The sequence below is a fragment of the Mauremys mutica genome, chromosome 1, assembly GCF_020497125.1.
Source record: "Mauremys mutica isolate MM-2020 ecotype Southern chromosome 1, ASM2049712v1, whole genome shotgun sequence".
NCBI classification, from domain to species: Eukaryota; Metazoa; Chordata; order Testudines; family Geoemydidae; genus Mauremys; species Mauremys mutica.
Window position 1 is genome coordinate 171,308,303 of NC_059072.1, and position 19,973 is coordinate 171,328,275.

At 39.8% G+C, this 19,973-nt stretch overlaps 1 protein-coding gene across 2 annotated transcripts in view; it reads left to right on the forward strand.

Moving 5' to 3' along the window:
* The window catches only part of NECTIN3 (nectin cell adhesion molecule 3), a 196,960-nt gene extending 185,433 nt beyond the window's left edge, over nt 1-11,527 (forward strand). The window contains exons 8-9 of one of the 2 annotated variants that reach the window (XM_045001874.1): nt 9,962-10,024; nt 10,601-11,527. In XM_045001874.1, coding sequence (XP_044857809.1) covers nt 9,962-10,024; nt 10,601-10,777 — 240 coding nt within the window. In that variant the 3' untranslated portion in view covers nt 10,778-11,527. Of the gene's footprint in view, nt 1-5,753; nt 5,798-9,961; nt 10,025-10,600 lie in introns of those variants that run through there. The other variant, XM_045001877.1, reaches the window with a different exon arrangement.
* The last annotated feature ends 8,446 nt before the right edge of the window (nt 11,528-19,973 follow it).

Sequence of the window (19,973 nt, forward strand, 5' to 3'; positions counted from 1 at the left end):
ATCCATATGATGTTACCATTTTTCCATTCCATAATCTGTTACTGTATGAATTTCCTTTCCTTCCTCAAAATGTGGTGTTGATCCAGCTGGCCATATGTGATAGCCTTATTCATTTTCCAGCTGCCTTTGCATTACTCTGCCATTTTTAGGTAATGTTACCTGTTAGGTTGGGGTGGCCAACCTGAGCCTGAGAGGGAGCCAGAATTTACCAATTTGCCAAAGAGCCACAGTAATACATCAGCAGCCCCCATATCGGTTCTCCCCACCGCACCTCTCCCAGCACCTCCCACCCACCAGCAGCCCTCCCTCTCCCCCTTCCCCACCTCCTGATTAGCTGTTTCATGGCATGCTGGAGGCTTGGGGGGGGGGGGCGGGAGAAATGGGGACGGAGCGAGGGCACTGCAGGCTGAGGGGAGGGGGCGGGAAGGGGTGGAGTGGGGGCAGGGCCTGTGGCAGAGCCAGGGGTTGAGCAGTGAGCACCCTCTGGCACATTGGAAAGTTGGTGCCTGTAGCTCCTTCCTCGAAGTTGGTGCATATACAAGGAGCCACATATTAACTTCTGAAGTGCCGCATGTGGCTGCGCTAGGTCATCATCTGGATGTATAGTCAACTTCCATGTCCTTGGTCAGAAAAATCCTTTCCCTTACTAACCTGCGGGATTGCACACTATGAGCCATAATGACGTTCCTTTTTCAGCATTGGCCACTTAAAAAACATTTTATGTGATCTCATCCCTGTACATGGCCCATAATGTTTGATTTGGAAATAACTTTTTTTTTCTGTTTGTTGCCATCCTTTGCTGTGGTAAACAGCTGACCTACATTTCTCATGGAATTCTTCTTTTATGTACTACAGATGTTAACATTGAACTTTGTGCCCCTACTTGTGAACATCACTATGGGTGGATTTGCTTTCTGTGAACTAGATAATTGTTTATGTTCTGCATAACCCTTTATATGTTTCTATTTCCTACTATAGCGTAAGGTCTTCCCAGCATAATGCTTTTGATTCCAAATCCCAGTGGCTTCTCTCAGTGTGTACAGCCATAATTAGAGAAATGCCTGTTGGAAACAATCTAAGATAAAGGCAATAATAGAAAAATGGTCATGACATTGCATGTTGGTCACTTACAAAAGACATGATATGCATTGGAGGAAAGATGAAGCATGTTTCTCCTTGTATGGACTTAAGTTGAGACGTTGTTTACTATAGCTGGGATGGCAAGGCAGGAATCTGTGAACAAGTCGTTTGCTCAGAAGGTATGATGACAGGAGGCAAATGTCTCACTTCTGCAGTGCTCCCAACTCTTAACAGTCCAAAACCTGAGTTGGCAGCGTTATTGACTCCCCAGTGGCAGTACTATGATCTGTTCAGGAGCACAACAGGAATTCCTTCTGTCACAACCATTTAAATTATTGCATCCGACGAAGTGGGTATTCACCCATGAAAGCTCATGCTCCAATACGTCTGTTAGTCTATAAGGTGCCACAGGACTCTTTGCTGCTTTTACAGATCCAGACTAACACGGATCTGATATTTTAAATTATTGTTTCTTTCCCTGTAAATAGTACGCTGCCCCACCAAATGGTTAAATGCCTACTTCCTGGCAGGCTGTGATTCTCCTCTCAAAACAGCATTTTTCCCTTTAACTCTTCCTCTGCATGCCTTGGGCTTTTTCTAATGCTCTTTTCTTTTTTCGAGCTCAGTCTCCCCCCGTGCGCTCTGCTGGCCATGATTTCCTTGTTGCTTTGTTCTCAGCAAGTTTCGTTCATCTCCCTTTTCCATTGTCAGTGACTGTGAATTTGCTGTGTTGCTTCCTTGTCACATCACACGTCAGCTTTTTTGACCTACATTTTGCTACAGACAATTTATCCTTCTCCATGCACATGCAGTATGACAGATTTCTAGCTGGCATAAATTGATTTAGCCACATTCATGTCAACAAAGCTTCACTGACTTACCCCAGATAGATCAGGGATTGTCCTATATATTTATTGAATGCCTGCTATTCTTCATGAACACTGTATTCATTAACATAGTCCTCTAAACTGTGAGATAAAAGTAGGCAGTAATCTTTATACAGGGCAGTTGGTTGGACAGAACTGTGTTAGCTTCCATCCCTCAGTTACGATGGTACAGATTGCATACTTTCCCTTTTGTGTTGAATATGAGAAACTATAGCACCAGTAGAGGTCGATAGCAGATGCTATAGAAGCACAATGGACTGTAAATAGGTACCATTAACCACCCATATCCTTCTTTATATAGTAATAACTACTTGAATTTGCAGTTTCAGATTGTACTTTTCATTCAGAGACGTTGGCAGATGCATGTGTAAAACGTTCAGATCATGGTAGATATGGAGGATAACAAATTTATTTGATCACAAAAAAATGCCAACTGTAGAAAGGGTAAGGGGGGTTGCTGGGCTGGGGTGCAGGGACACATGGGGACAGGGACAGATGTTCCTGATTGAATGAGAGAGGCTAGGGGTCAGCCAAGTTCTGCATGGGGGAGGGTCCCTAAAAATCCTCTCCCCTCCCCAAAAAAACCCCTGTTCCATACTTGTCCCACCCATATCCAGGAACCCTCCAAGTTCAAACGCAGGCTCCTTCCCAGCAATTACTTCCCTCTCCCTCAGCTCCTCCATTACCCCTGACTCCCTCAAGCCTTTGCACTGCATCTAAGGGGTGCAGGAAATACATTTCATTATTGTAGTTTAACTGAATTATTACTCAGAGTTCTGTATTAATATGCCTAGTAAGGAATCTATTTGTCAAAAAAACATTTCTTGAATTTTTGTTGTTTGTATTGTTACAGGCATACTTGCTGACGGGTATTTTGAATTAAATTACCAAAATATTTGAAACTGGCGTGATTATATTATGTTATTTTGCCAAATAAAATATGCAGATTTTTTTATTTTATTTTTTTGGGGAGAGGGAGTGCAGAATTCTCCCTGGAGTAAGTTTTATAGGGACCAACAAGAAGAATTTTTGCTAAGTGTGTGACTTTGCACTATTAAATGTCATGCCATTTCTTCTATTCCAGTTTTCAAGGCCATCCAGATCTTTTACGGCATTCTGGTCCTCCTTCGTATTGCCAATACTGCCAACTTTGTGTTATCCACAAATTTTATTAGCACACTCACACTTTGTGTCAATGCCCTCCAGCCTGACATTTCACCTTTCAGTCTGACTTGTTGTAGTCTCCCCTTTAACCATTTCCTTATCCACTTTTGAATTCTCATATTAATCCCCGTTTTCTCCAATTTAACTAATTTCCTATGTGGAACTGTATCAAATGCCTTACTAAAATCCAAGTAGAGTCGATCAACTGCATGTCCTTTGTCTAAAGAAGAAAATCAGTTATATTCTCTGAGGGGAATTGGGTTGGTTTGGAACAATCTCTCTTGTAAAACATGTTGTATTTTATCCCAATTGCTGTTCACCTCTATGGCCTTAACTATTTCTTTCAAAATTTGTTCCAAGACCCTTGCATACAATTAAAGTCAAATTTACAGGCCTCTAGTTTCCCACATTACTTTTTTTCCTTTTCTTAAAAAGAATAACTACATTAGCAATTCTCCATTCATAGGGTGAGACCCTGAGTTTATAGATTTATTAAAAATCCTTGCTATTCAGCTATTTCATGTGTCAGTTCCTTGAATATTCTTGGATGGAGATTATTCAGGCCCCTGATTTAGTCCCATTAAGATGAGTTTGAGTTCCACCTCAGATGTGGTAATTTCTACTTCCATATCCTTGTTCCCATTAGCTACCCAGCCACTCCCCCTGCACTCTTCATTTGCCTTATAAAAAACTGAGGCAAAGTATTTAGGTGTTTGGCCATGGCTAGATTCTCTTTAATCTCTACCTCATCCTCAGTGCTTAGTGGTCCCACTTCATTCCTTGTTTTCTTTTTATTTGTATGGCTATCAAACCTTTTACTATTGGTTTTACTGTCCTTTGCAAGGTTCGACTCTGCTTGGCTTTTGGCAGTTCTCACTTTATCTCTGCACTTTCTAAATACCAAGAGAGAGCTTTCCTTGCTGATCCAGCCCATCTTTCATTCCTCACAGCATTTCTGCTTTCTCAAGATAACTTGTTTGCTCATCCAGCTTGGTCTGCCACTTTTCCCTATGAATTTTCCCCCCTTGCTTGGGATGTAGTCTTCAAATAGTTTCTGCAACTTTGATTTAAAGTAACTCCAAGCCTCCTCCATATTCAGATCTTTGAGTTCTTTTGTCCAGTCCATTTCCCTAACTAATTTCCTTAATTTTTTACAGTTAGCCTTCTTGAAATCAAGGACCCTAGCTCCAGATCTGTTTTCATTTATCCTTCCATTTAGTTTAAACTGAATTAGCTCATGATAACTTGAACCAAGGTTGTCCCCTATGACCAGTTCTTCTATGAGATCCTCACTACTCACCAATAACACATCTAAAATTGCTTCAGCTCTTGTTGGTTCAGTGCCTACTTGTGAAAAGCACATTTTTAAAGGTTCTTCAACCACGAAGAGGTTTGTCTTTGACTTTTTTTAGCCAGCAGTATCAACAACAGCATGGTACTCAACACCACGCCAGAGCATGGCTCAGCTGTGATGAAGAGGAAGCAGTGTCTCTTACTGAATCACAATATAGCTACTTCAGGTGTTTGCCTCCATGGAGATATTCCATTTTAGCACTAAACCAATCTGACCCTCTTTAGGGAGTGACCAGTGCCATGTGATATGATCTGCTGCATTATGTGATATGGCTTTGTAGGCCTTTAAAAATCGTCACCAGGGAAAACTACAGTATAAATGAGAATCATGGAAAATTTTTCTAGCAGTTCCACCAAAGTCTGATGCATAGTGCGCGTGCACACACGCACACACATCCCTTCCCACATACACACTTGGATTTTGTATATGATTGTATTTTCTTTTTTGATGAGAACAATGTGTTTTCATATCCATCGAAACAAACCCATAATAGTATTAGCAGTAGATAAGAAGAAACAGCTAGAGAAACTAATGCCAGATAACTTTAAGTGGGGAAGTAAAAAAGATATTGATGCCTGTTCTTGTCACACACAACCCTTTATTCTCAAACTTTTCCTCAATTTCTGGCATCTTCCTCAAGAGGTGATACAGTTGTGACAGAAACCTTTACCAATTTTCCATCTCAATGAGTTAAATGCCAGCAGTCACTAAACCTGAGAGAGTTTGCCTACAAACACATGAACTGCAGTCAGAAGTGTAAAACAAATTGGTTGTGTAAAGTAGGGCTTCCCAAGGAGGGACAGTAGCATGAGGCAAGGGTTGCTCTCTTGTGAACAACTTTATCTCCTGTTGACCCTAAAATTGCACAGGTTAAAAATTCAAGGGTTTTTGTGAGCTTTATTGCTAATGCTCATCTAACTAACTCTTCATCTGACATTCTGCCTTAGTCAAATTTCAGCAATGCAAAAGATTAGGTTCACTAGTTACTAGACAACATCTTGTTTTCAGAAGGAATATCCAGTTGCTGCAATCACTTAATGGGGGGAGAGAAGGAAGAAATATATTAAAACAACAAAAAGATGAACTTGTCAAAGACAAATTGCTCATAAATTAGGAAGGATGGTTCTGCTTGCAATTTAAGCTTACTCCTCCCCAAACACACCGTGTATAATCTGGCACTGGAATATGGATTTGGATAAAACTCAAATCATGGATTTGGATAAAACTCAAATCATGGGTTCCTGTCTAATTTTACTACTTAATAACAGGCTTCCTGACTCTATGTGAAGGACAGCAACAATGTCAGAATGGTCATCACCCAGAAGCAGCTGCTTGTGAGTTTTTCAAAAAGTACCATGATTAGCTCACCTAATTTAGTGAAATAAGCAGGTTGTACTTCTTTGAACAAGTAGTCAAAATTTATGTATTGAGTTCTCATTAGAACATAGGTGCTGTATTAATTTGTATTTCTAAATGGATTTGTTATTTAAAGAAAAAAGAATGTACTTACTGAAATGGTACAATGAAGTTTTTCTACTGACATTTTTACACCACCCAACTGTGCAGTTTGGAGGAATAGAACATGGTTTACACAGAGCCAAAAATATATATATATAATATATATGCAGAGATCTCTGCTATTATTCTCTCTTCTCCCACCCCTCCGCCTATGTACTATTCTTTAAAAAGGAAAGATGGGGAGGACATTGAGAATAGACTGTCACATAGAACTTAGTTGTCTCTAAACGGGGTCCAGGTTCGCTCTTAAACCAATTAGGAGGGATGGCCCAGTGGTTAGCTGTACTAGTTTAGGATGCTGGGAAACCCAGTTTCAGTTCCTTGCTCTGCCACAGACTTTGCCACAAGTCGCTCAGTTGTGGTTTGCTTTAGTTACTGGCTAACCTCACAGGTGCTGAGCGCATAAATACATTAAAGATGATGAAGTACTCGGATACTAAAATAACTGGGGCTGTGTCAATATGGTGGATCTCTCCACAACCAATAATTTTATCTAAGAGGAGGGTATGCCTGTACTTTTTGCTGGAGGAGGGGTGGGAGTCCCAGCTTGAGAGATGTATCCTCATTAACTAGCACAGCTAGCACACTAAAAGTAGAGGATAGCCATGGTGGTGGAGAGGGGATAGCTTCCCTGAGTACAGACCTACCAAAGATACTAGGCATGTACTTGAGAGGCTTGACCCCAGTGTTACTGTGTCTACATTCTAATTTTAGTGTGCTAGCTTGATCAGAGCTATTCTGGGTATGCCTCCTCAATCTAGACATCACACTCCCTGCTTAAAGTGTAGACGTAGCATGAGACAAGCCTATGCCCGACTTTCTCAAAACTCACGTTTCAAAGAGTTAGCTGAATAGATGAATTAGTCTATGAACACTGTTAGTGCTATGAAGTCTCTTAGGGCTAGAAGACTGCAAAGTGAAGCAGAGTGACTGACTCAGATGAACTGTAGTAACAGGACCGAGATAAGGGGAAAGGGAATGGAATAAAGTGAGCCAGCAGTGTGCTTGGTGTTGTACAAAACAAGTTAGAACACACAATCCCCATCCTAAAGAACTTGCTGTCCACATTTGGCAACGTTATTGAGACATAGAATGCACCACATGGCAGATTTATCACAGGAAAGCGCTGGGGTTTAATGCATTATTTCCTGACTTGATGGATTTCATGTGACTAAGCTGTCTTGAATATTTTTTTTAAGTTGCATGGGAATGATGTAAGCTGTTGTAATGGCAAAAGTAGATATAGTACATGATGGTGTCCCTTTATATAGCAATATTAATTTTTACTGTATAAATAAGGGGTGATGTTAATCTTAGGTTATGTAGCATAAAATAGTTACTTGGCACATGACCTGCAAAGGGCTATTTCCATTTGAATTCAGAAACGAGAGGGAATGAGACCTCATGCAAGTTACCACAGTGGAATGATTATCATGATAACTTAAATGAGAGATGTTAATTGGAAAAGAGAATTTTAGATAGGGTTTGGAAGGGAGGCATTTTTAAATACACAAGGTGAAACTTCAGTAACTGAGGGCCCAGTCTTAGCACGATAGTCAGTATGAATTTTGCCACAGACTGAAATGGGAACACAATGATTCCCCAACTAATGGTCTAACACAGCAGTCAATTGGATTTCTGTGTGTTAACACAAGAACATCATCCAACAGTGGCGTGTTGACTTGGGTAACTTACTTGCCCCCATTTCTAGGAGAAAAACAACTCTTCCTACAGGCTAGATCTTCTCAACACTTTGGGCTTCCGGCCAAAATATCATGATCTCTAAGGGCTGGTCCACACTAAGAAGCGGGGTCGAACTAGGGTACGCAAATTCAGCTACGTGAATAGCGTAGCTGAATTCGAAGTACCCTAGTTCGAACTACTCACCCGTCCAGACGCCGTGGAATCGAAGTCCGTGGCTCCAAGGTCGACTCCGCCACCGCCATTTGCAGTGGTGGAGTACCGAAGTCGACCGCGGCGCTTCCGGAGTTCGAACTATCGCGTCCAGATTAGACGCGATAGTTTGAACTCCGAGAAGTCGAACTCACCGGGTCGACCCGGCTGGTAAGTGTAGACTAGCCCTAACAAGTGATCGGGGGCTACCTTAGCAAATTTGAGTAACAAGCTGAAGAGAGTGCTTAGGCAGCCGCTCAAGAGCTAGTTTTTGCTGATATTAGTTGTAGGGATTGTATTTAGCCCATGAACTGGTGGAAAACCAGGCACAGGGAACTTAAAATGGAAGACCTTAAACGATGGGGGAGGCTACACAAGAGGTCCTGCAAAGGGGCCTGTGTTAGCCGCCTGTGTGTTTCTCAGACGTTTCCACCTGCGAGGACGCCCATGGAATACTAGTAAGATAACTTCTTGCCCACCATCCCAGACAGTCCTCGCAACACCTGGAAATCTGTTGGTGTACTGTACAGAGATGTTAGATACATACATCCGACGAAGTGGGTATTCACCCACGAAAGCTCATGCTCCAATACGTCTGTTAGTCTATAAGGTGCCACAGGACTCTTTGCTGCTTTTACAGATCCAGACTAACAAGGCTACCCCTCTGACATTTATCTTAACACTCTTGGGTGCATCAGGCTGACAGTGAATAAAGGAGCTTTTACCAGTTCTAGTCTGTCTCCTTGGAAAAGAGATGAGTGTGATTAAGATTAGATGCTGTATTGCACAGAGAAGTCTTAAGAATTAGTTTACACATAATTTGAGTTGTTCAAATAGATTCTTTCTCAAGCTAAGGTGCTCATCAGATGGAAGCAGTTGCAGTAATCCAGTAGTCTATTGTGTATATAGTGCAGGAATAGTGCTATCTTCTTATGAATAAGTTTTGAATGTCAAATCTTACACATGGATAAATGATTTCATGTATGGGATACTGGTTTACCAACTAAGATCTACTGCTGGACTTTATGTAACAGTAAGCAAATAGGAAGATAAAGCATCACAGTGTACCTTTACTTGAACTAGTATAGTTCTAATTTAAGCCTCATTATGTAGTATAGTTAGTAAGATTTAATGACTTCACTACAGACAGTATGCTAGATAATAAATACCTGCCTAAACTCTTGTAAACCTCAGATGTGTTGTGTTGTGCATGTTCAGTTCCTATTCTTGCTATAGAGGCTCTTTCTGTTTTACCTTTCTATTGTGTGTGTTCTTTACTCTTTCTTCCTCCGCTTGTCTTCATTGCTGTCTACTATTGTCCTTTTCTTAAAACTCGGACGCTTTTGTGATAGCTACTTGTTTAAAAAAATAAGGAATTTTATTCTGTTAGCAGTGTTGTGCAAATTGATTTAATTACCTAATGAGACTGCTTGGTCATTGGAATGCAGTCAGCAATCCGAATTCACTAACTGAGCATGTGCCTTACTTGTGACAAACTTGTGAATAAAAACCAGCACACATGCAAAAAATATGTGTAAAACTAAAATAGTCTTCTGGGAGATGTTGACCATGGAAAATACTCTAAGTGCAATAAAAGCATCTTGAGTAATTGAAAAACTGTTCAATATTGGGGTTTTAGTGTACAGATCACTGTTAGGTACCATAACAATGTTGCTTTGTTAGGCTAGTAAACACAGTCACAAAGTAAATTGTTTTGTGTAGTGTACACTAAATAAAAATTTCAGAAGCACCAGATTGGGATGTGGGAGTTTTTAGAGCATCAGTGGAGAAGTGGGCTCAGGGACGCCACCCATGGAATGTATTAAGAGTCCAAGTCAGTATTGGTGTAGAAAATAAGTACATGGGTGGAGTGCGTCATAGTACACTTGAACTACTCCGTTTGAACAAGCCTCGTCAACCTCCTTTTCCTCCCGAAAGATGCGCAGTTCAGACACTTGTCAAGGCAGAACGCTTCCTCTCATTTTATTGCCTTGAACAAAGCACGTGTCAAACCTTTCTCCAATATTGCAATGTAAACTTTCACTATAACTTTTCTTCCCTGCAGAGAGAACGCTTCCCTTTGCAAAGCCAATACAGGGAGAGAGAAGCTGGAAATTTGCAGAACATAGTAAGTAATACGACTGTATGTGTTGGCTGGAGCCCTGAACCTGGATTAAAGAATCGGTTGACTGATCTTGATTCTTACAGTGGATTTTTAGCTAAACTTTTGACACAAGAGCTCCAGATTACTTGTCCATTCTATTCAGTAATAATTCGACAAGTAGAATTTCTGTCCATGTGGCATCTGAGTTTCAGACAGTACAAACTGAAAGTTAATGGCTGGGAAATAAAAGACCAAAGCCAATACTTATATTCATGTCATTTTGTAGTTGGCTTAATGTGTGTGCTTTTTCATCGTCTCTTATGTTAGTTTTCCATTTAATAGGAAACTGATTTTAGTCGTAATGTATCTAAGTTCTTGGAAGTAGATATTTTCCATGTCTCCTTTTTGTAATGTAAGTTATTTCATTGAATGACTAATGACTCAGGAACATACATTAAACTATTATAAGGGGCTTATGGCAGAATAAAAGGTGGGTGCTGATGGTAGTAATTACAGTCTTCACATGATGTGTTGTGGAAGCAGTATTTGAAGAATGAAATTGCTGATGCTTTTAATGTGCGGAATTGTTTGTATTTTTAGAAAGCAGTAAATGGCAGGCAACTTAATTACGAAGATGAAAATCCATTGGGCCAAGAAAACCTTCAGCAGATGTACCCAGTTCACAAGCAGATAAGTTACAAAGATTGGAGCAGCAAATACCATCAAAACCCAGGAACTGGAAGAATCTACATTAATCCTAGAGAACATTATGTGTGATCACTTCCCCTGCTGTGAATTTTTATACAGAATAAATTGGTGTTAGATAACTTAAAATTTTGAAAAGTCTGCAAGCTTAGCGCTTGTTGATTATAGGACAAGTACGTATCCTGTTGTCTTTTAACAGTGTCTAAAGAAGTAGGTACAGAGCCAAGTAATACTCTTTTTTTGTATGTGGTGAGAGCTGGTGAGAAATAGGTAGGCAGAAAAGATACACATTTCTGGAACAACTGTTGCATTTATGACTTTGATTGCGGATTTACTTTTTCAGTAGCATAGTGCTTATCTGTATTGTACTGTTAAAATTCCAGTGTGTGTGGATAGCTGAAGGGATCCTTCAGAAGAAGACTCATCTGCCTGTCTTTATCTCACCAGATTTAAGAAATGCCAGCCCATTCATCTGTAACTCAAATGTGCGTAAAATGAATTTAGAATCTGCTTCCCTAATTCTTTCTTAAGGATTTCTCTCTCCCTCTTCCCTCCCGCCCACCCCCGAAGTGGATATGCTTAATAAAATTACAATTTTGTGTACAAAAGAGGTACGAACTGGAGGGAAAATGTACATCCTTTGTGTAAAGTGAGAAATTTGTGTCTGTGGGGTTTTGTTTAATCTTTTAAGACACTTTAGAAGCATCTCCACTGGTAAATTAATTTGACTGAGATACCGACGGTACTTGACCACAGCTTCTAATTCACTTCCCCATTATATCTATTCCCCATTCCAATAAACAGTCAGGTGCTGGTCTGTTACTGTGCTTTCTGGACTAATACTGCCTGCCTACCCACATCGTAACTGTTGGTTCAATTCTTTTCTGCCACGAGTCTCAGGTCCCATGTTTTTGTTCGTTCTTCATTTACGTTTGTTCGTTCTTCATTGCCAGTTCACACCTCCCCAGACTCAGTCTACCGAACCTAGCTGCTAGAATCAGATCATACCTGTTTCTTATCTGGTTTAAGCCATTTCCACAAGCTCCACATGTGCACCTCCATCTTGCCCACTCAGATACCTCCAGCCACCAAGACCTAATTCTCAGTGGTCTAGCAGTAAAGTAAACAGGAGCTGTGGGTGCTAGGTACAGAAGAAAAGCAATCTACCTGTTTGCTAGGGCAATGTCTACTCCATAGTTGGCTGACAAAATAAATTCCTTCTTGTGACAATACATAGAGCTTTTCCAATAGTAGCAATGGGGGTGGAGGGAAGAGCTTCACTTAGCTGCGAGCAAGTTTAATGGTGTCTTCTAACCCTGATCAGAGCAGGTAGAAGCAATAGTGTTGTGAAATAGCTAGTGAATGTGAATGGCTTGCTGAAGCTAGTACACCGGGCCCTTGCTAGAACACGCATCTATATAGCGCGAATTCATCTATAACGCGGTTGTGGCCATGGATCCCAAATTTAATTACTTTAATTGCGATTCATTTTAATGCGGTCCCCATGTTAATGCAATACCGTGCATGCATCCCAAATCCCGCGTTCTAGTGAGGATCCGGTGTAATAACACAAGTGAAACTGCACTGGTGTTGGTAACAATGGAAAACTGTATGCAAATACAATTTGTGTTGAAAAGGCATAGTGTTCTTGATGAGTACAAATAATTTCCCTGTCTGTTAAAGAACCTGCACAGACAGGCCTGTGTGGTCAATTTGAGAAATTTTTTTATTAGTCTAATTTAAGAGGGCAAAAAATGGGACACTGAGTACAGATGATTTTAAAGACTTTAACATGGATACTAGGGTATAAAGGAGAGTGAGTATTCTAGAATACAAAGGAAGTGTCTCAATAGACACTAGACAGTTTATTCTATAGCTGACTTTGCTAGGACATTTGAAAAGAGTAAATGAAAATCCCACTGAGCATTTATCCACTCAAGCTAATTTTCATTCGAAGTGTGCATGCTCGTCTCAGACAAGGGTTTTATTGCTGGTTTTGTAGACAGTCAAAGATACTGAAGTATTTTGTAGCTGCTGTATTAGCAAATCATAAGTATGACACAGAATCGTAGGCATGTATTGTCTGTCCCTAAAATTGTGACTAGTGAATCATCTAAAACATGAGTGTTATAAGTAACTGACTAATTAGTGCTTAAATTAATGGTATGGTAATTTATTTTACTGTAGTATCTCCAGCCTTTCATAACATGAATGTTTAAATAGTGAAAGTTACATATTGGGTGGTAGTCAAAGCATGGTTCCCACTGTAAGGGTTTCTTCATGCTTTGATCCACCAGTTTGAAAAAGGAGTTGCTGTCTTTATCACTCTTAGTTTTCTCCAAACATAAGTTTGTCAGGTTTCCCAGCTCAACTACCACCACCTTAATATGCTTTTTCTGTTGGTACCATTGAAACAAGTTGCTTAGCAAAATGCAGCTGAATGTACAGGGCTTAAATTCTGAGATGATTTCCCAGCGTGCGCACACATCCATCCATTCAGGGCTTCAGCTGCAGGGCACTGCGTCTTGGGGCTTTAGCCCTGAGGAGAGATGGGGGCACCAGGGCTCATCTCTGGTGGTTTGTGGCTGCATTTAAGCCTTGAGAATGTAGCTACTGGGAATTGGTAGACTGAAATTACCTTGACAATGCAGCAGAATGAAAGCTAAGATTGAGCACAATGAAATGCAGCATGAAAAGTCTGATTAGAGTGAAAATTCTCTCCAAAAAACGAAGGTTTCCAGTGTGTTTGTCCATAACCCGTTAACTTTTCATCTTTGTTCTAGTAAAATTTGATTCCATGACACAATCTCATACAAGGGTCATTAACAATTAACTGTAGTGGCAGAAGAGGGTGGCAAGATTGGTTCCAAGTACTGAAGGGGGATTTTCATTTTGCAGCTCTTGTGTATTGCCTGTCAGAGATGGAAGTAGGGAGACTATCTGGCTTCCAGCATTGTTGTAAGGGGCCTGAAGTACAGGCATTTTGTGTTGAACACCAGTTTATAATCTGTCCATGTATACTATGTGCGACACACTGTGGCAATTGGAAAAATAGGGAAGAGGAACAGTGGGAAAACCTGAGACAGCAACAGTTCTGCCACCATTGCATAGATGCGGAATACATGTGGCAGTGAGAAATAGAAGTGGGGAGAAGACCGAGCCATCTGTCAGTTGACAAAATACCCATTCTCGCTTGTTTCTCTGCAATGATCCCAGTGCTTTTGCTCTGCCTTGCATGATGGCAGATGAAGCAGCTTGGCTTGTTGCTTCATTTCTCACTGATTAAAACTTCTCAGTTCACGAGGGCCCAGGAGACAGTAGAACAAGGAAGAAATGAGCAAGCATAAACTTGAATGGCAGAGAATGTCTTAACCACTCTTAGTTCTAGGAACATAAAAGGATGTTTATGACTTTTCATCTGTTTCCCCTTCAACCATCTTTAAAAGGTCAGAATAAAAATAATTTGCATTTACTAAGCACTCTTGTGCTATAGATCTCAAAGCTAGTGAGTGAGGAAAATAAGTGGCTGGGTACTTACTGATTTCATCCTGATGCGAGAGGAAATGCATGTTGATGGAGACTAGGTATTGAAAAGGTCTGTATAGAAAAAAATCGCTGCAGCAATGTTTAATCCTTTAGAAGTTGGGATAACTTCTATGAGAGAACTTAAACATTCAAATCAGTGGTTGGAGAAGCTGGAGGAAAATAATGAAATAAAACAAGATGCAGAAAACTGTACTGCAGCACTTACTCATCCATTGTTAAAATTGGCTCTGCTGCCACAGCCGCAGCACAATGTGCTGCGGTGGTAAGTGCTGCCCGACAACTCAGTAGAGCAGATTCAAACTGAATTGTAGCCACTGATGTCTGTGCCTCCTTAACACCTGCTAATAAATTCTGATACATTGCAAAGTATCATTACTTGGATACGCGGGCTGCTAGGAAAAGTGCCCCCCTCATTGTCTTGTCCTTAAGACTATTTTCACTATACATGTGAATGGAAGTTTTGTTTGTTACAGGCCAAGTCTCCAGTGTACTTACACTCCACCAGCTTCAGCGTATTTCACATCACAAGTGGTCCATTTATGAGCTTAGAAAACTGAAGTTTTACTACTTGCCCTTTTGCATGTCATCCCAGTAAGCGCAGCTGCAAAAGTTAGATCTGGATCCCAGCTGTCCCAAAGATGAAGTGTGTTTGGATCTAGGGCTGTGGTTCAAGCACATCCTAAATAAAAAGTATATTTGCTGTAGGATGTTATCTGGCTGAAGTACTCTTGCACTACTTTAATCGTAAAGAAAAACTTTATGCAAGACACACATGAGACAGATGGCTGACAAAGTATTTGTGAAAGTTGGATTTATATAAGTGACAGATATTTAAGGCACTTGTTGATGAATATAAGTGTTTTTCTTTTGTTTTTGTTTTTTTAAAACATCAACCAAACAAATGCTGAAAGCTGGAAAACCTGGTATGTGAGGTTGTGTGAACCTCATTAATTCACACTAGCTGGGGCTTTTATGGTAGATTACTGCAATCTGTGAAGCACTTGATAAATGTACAAATACACCTCTATATCAATATGCTCATGATCTTAATTGCGATTTAATAGTCTAAATATACCAGTATTATTATTCAAATGTTACACTAATACTGGAATACTACTAGTTTAGTATTAACCCTATATTCTTAATTACTGTGTGGATTGTGATTAATTTACTTGCCTACCTATTACCATTGGCATAACATATTAAATTGCATTTTCTTTACCTTTCTTTATGGCTATTGTTGATTTTTGACTAGCATTCTGTTAGTGAATAATCAGATAAAAACAATAAAATTTGTTAACACATAGGATTTGGAAAAATGTAGCTAAAATGTACAGTAGTAGACAGTGTAGAAGTAAATAAACTGCCTGTTTCATGTTAGTAATATGCAGTGTCACCACAGCCTTCCACTGCTAAATCTTAGGGTAGATAAGGAGGAAGATAACTAGTGCATTACAGAAGCATAGCAGGCTTGTTTGGTGAAGCACGGTACTATAGTAGTTGAGGGTGAAGGGGGTTATGCCGTTGCCCTTAAAGTTTCTCTCTGCTTTATGTATGTGAAGTATTTATATTTGGATAAACTGAATATTTGTGGTATAAAAGATAATTTCTATAGTAACAATAAGGAATTACCTTTGTTTGTGTGTTATGGATAGCACTTAGGAACTTAAGTAAAGGATCAGGATACCAGTGTGCCAGGCATTGTATTAATGATGAAGAGAGAACAGTCCCTGTCACAGATTGCTCACTGTGCTACTTGGAGAATACAACAGATGGATAAAACTGACTTATGTGGGTGGGGGTGGGGAAGATAGGAGGATAATGCAACAATAGAACAAATAGTTTGGTAGAAAAGCAGAAGTCACGGCTCATCACTTGCCTGATAGAGAGGCAAGGGGGCAATAGGTTTCAGAGTGGTAGCAGTGTTAGTCTGTATCAGCAAAAACGAGTCATCCTTGTGGCACTTTAGAGACTAACAAATCTATTTGTGCATAAGCTTTCGTGGGCTAAAACCCACTTCATCAGATGCATGGAGTGGAACATGCAGTAGGGAGGTATAAATACACAGCATATGAAATGATGGGAGTTGCCTTACCAAGTTGCGGGTCAGTGCTAACAAGCCAATTCAATTTAAGTTGGAAGTAGGCAAGTCTCAACAGTTGACGAGTGGAAATAACTTTCGAAGTGTTAAGGAGGCCAATGTAAACTAGGTGTCCCATTTCAAACAGTTGACAAGAAGGTGTGAGTGGTTAGCAAGGGGAAATTAGTTTTTGTAAAAACAAGGAGTAATTTTGATACCTTAGAGACTAACAAATTGATTTAGTTTCTGTAGTGACCCATCCACTTCCAGTCTCTATTCAGGCCTAATTTATGGTGTCCAGTTTGCAAATTAATTCCAGTTCTGCAGTTTCTCATTGGAGTCTGTTTTTGAAGTTTTTTGCTGAAGAACTGCCACTTTTAAATCTGTTGTTGAGTGAGCAGGCAGATAGAAATGTTCTACTGGTTTTTGAATGTTATGATTCCTGATGTCAGATTTGTGTCCATTAATTCTTTTGCGTAGAGACTGTCTGGTTTGGCAAATGTACATGGCAGAGAGGCATTGCTGGCACATGATGGCATATATCCCGTTGACCTTAAACAGGGGGAAAATGTATGAACTGGTAAAGAGTCAGTTGATTCTCTGTGATCCTCCCAGATGAAGCCCAACAATCCTACTAAAAGTTGTCAGAGCTGCCTCTAAAAGGATTTTTCACTTGACTGTATTTGGGTAGTGGAACTTCCTAAAATAAGCATTGATGAATCTCGCTGCATCTGGACAGTACAGCCAACTTCTACCTGCTCACTTGTTTTCTGCATCTCAACTTGATGGCATCCAGGAAGTCTCCTGTAGCTGCGTAATTTAGAAGTTATTAACCAGTAAGCAGGAGTGCATGGACCTGTGTAGTTGATGTCATCTCAAAGCTCATTTTTACTACCCTAGTCTCCCCAGACAGCTTTAGTCCCAGATAATCTTATTTTTGGAAGCTACTGCTTGGCACCAGAAACATTCAAGTGGTGTGTTAACTGATGCCTGAAGTTTGAGTGGAGGCACTGACTAATGAATCCACGGAAGCAGGGGGGGAAATGCAGATACACACTTGCCTTTGGTTTAAACAAAATAGTATTCTATTCATTGAACAGCCATTGTTACATTGAACTTCTTGTTGTCAGCTGTAGTACAGTGCCCTACTAAGCATCAAGTCATAGACTAGTCCATGGCTTTGTTTCTGGGGAGAGGTGACACTTTTCTTTAATCTTTCTACTAGCTACCCAATTCTCCAGTAAAATGTTTCCATCATGGTTCTGGATTCCATATAACAATTTAATGTGTAGGTACCTCGGAGATGTCTATTAACAGTCCTCTAACAATCACACCCTGTGAGACAAGTATCCATCATCTTCCCCACCAATCCCCACCATGCACTTGGATACCAATCTGGTAGCATCACACAAGGATAACTCTATATTTTGGTGGAAGTTGTGTACATACAAGGATTGAGATCAGAGATGGTTACTGGCCCTGAAAGTAGTGGGTCTGAGAAGGGTGGTTTCCAAAACAAGTCCTTCTTGCTTTTCACTGTCATTGCACTTAAGAGCCAGCATATCTCAATACAACACAATCTGTAAACTGAATTTTTTTTTCATACTGTGGGCCATGTAATACAGGGAGAGTTTAGTGGTTCTGTCATGCCATTTGACTGTGGCAACTTTCCATATCATTCATAATTGCATAACGTCACCATAGCAGGGCAGCAATTGCTTATGTGGAAAAGTAATACTAAAATCTTGTTTGTTCTATTTTCTTAATCAATTTTAAAGCTGGAAATAACCCAGAGGAGCCAGAACCATGTGGCCAGCAACCGTTTGTAGACCACCAACACTCCGTAGGCCACAAGTTGGGAACCTTTGCTGTGAAGCATTCAGTGGGTTCATGCTAATAGCAAACTTTTTTTATTCTAAATTTCCTTTTTATGGAAAATCTCCTTTTGGCTGGAAAATCTCCATGGCTGGAAGTTTTCAAGTGCTAAATGTTAAAGATCCTTTCTGTTTAAGTACATGACAAAGCACCAAAAGAACAGAATGACATTTCATGTCCAACAGATGAAGTACAATGGCTATGAATATTATTTTTTTAATAGCATTCATTTTATCCACTTCATTATTGGTTAGAAAAACAAGTTTGAATGTATAGTACAGCAAGTTTCAGAGCTGTTGCTATATTTGCCATGTTTATTGTTACTACTGAAGCGGTTTGGTTCAGTCATGTGTAATTGAATACATGTAATAACTTTTTTACCCTAAACCTTTTCATTTTGCTTTACAATATTCAGAAAACAATCCTTTACCCTTGGAGTGTTCTGATGTGGCTTCATCTTTGAAGTTCTTTGATTTCAGTTTTGCAACTAAGAAATCGAGGGTTCTATCAAAGTGCCAAACAGAACTTTTTCTTTCAGGGAGATTTTAACCAACAAGGCTGCACTTCTGTGTTAGCTTTTACCATTAAATTGCATAATGTTCCATTGTTATGGTTCATAGAAATGCAAATAAGTCTCTGAAAAATATTAGGGTTAAAGTAGGTTGCTCAATGTACGTAGACATACAAATTGCAAATAACTTTGTAATGCAAATTGTGTATTAGTGTGGACTTTACAAGTATAATGATTAGGCAGGTACATTATTAAGGACTTTACCTGTACCAAGCAAAAAGGATTTCAGTAATGCATGCAGTGAGGCTTAGAATGTTGAGTTGTGAAATGTTACCTATGTTATATTATTTAGTATTAGCACACAACTCAGAAATGTGGGTGGGAGGGCATGGGGGAGAAATTCAGAATACCTGGAGAGAACAGAAAAAAGTGTAGATGTATTATTTTGAGATCACAGATAAAAAGGACAACAACATTGTTGAATTTCTAGACTATCCTAAGCTGTAAGAAATAGTCCTTTCTAAAAAATAGCACATTTTTGAAGTGTTATGTATTAGACTTGTTTTGAATAAAAATATACAGAACAAAGGTTTTCATCTTGTACTTTATGGCAAATCTAATAATTGGCAGAGTTTTTATATTTTACAAGAAGGTAGTGCCTTAATTCAACAATCCCTAAACATGTGCATATAGGAGAAAACAAAGGTTTGCTATAATTTCATCAAGGATGGTTGCTCATTGATATGACCCCACTTTCCTATACTCTCATACCTATGCTAGCTTAAATTTTTTTCCCCCAAAAAGTGATTCATGATTTCATGGTGCCTAATTTGAGATGTCTTCAAGGGGGCTTGAGTCTGATAGCAGGCACTCAGCACTTATTAAAAATCCTGCCCCTTTAAGGCTTCTTAAACTGGGCCCCCAAAATAACAAGTAAATTTTGCAGAAATGTGTTTAACATTTGATATAATTAAATCAAAGATCTTCATGGCAAATACCTTAGTTTAACATCTACAGTTGACTAACCATGCTTAGAAAATGAAAGTGATCCACCTCTTTTAGATATAGTGAATAGGAAACCCAGAGAGAGAGGATTAGGAGCTCAAGTAAAGGGAGAAACATTCTCCAGGAGTCAGTCACACATGGTCATGTAAGGAGTGCTACTGGCTGCATTAACCATATTTAGCAGGTTGGCTACCTGAAGAAAGCATGCTAGGAAAGGCGCCTGTAAAAATGAATCTCATGTTAGGTAAAAT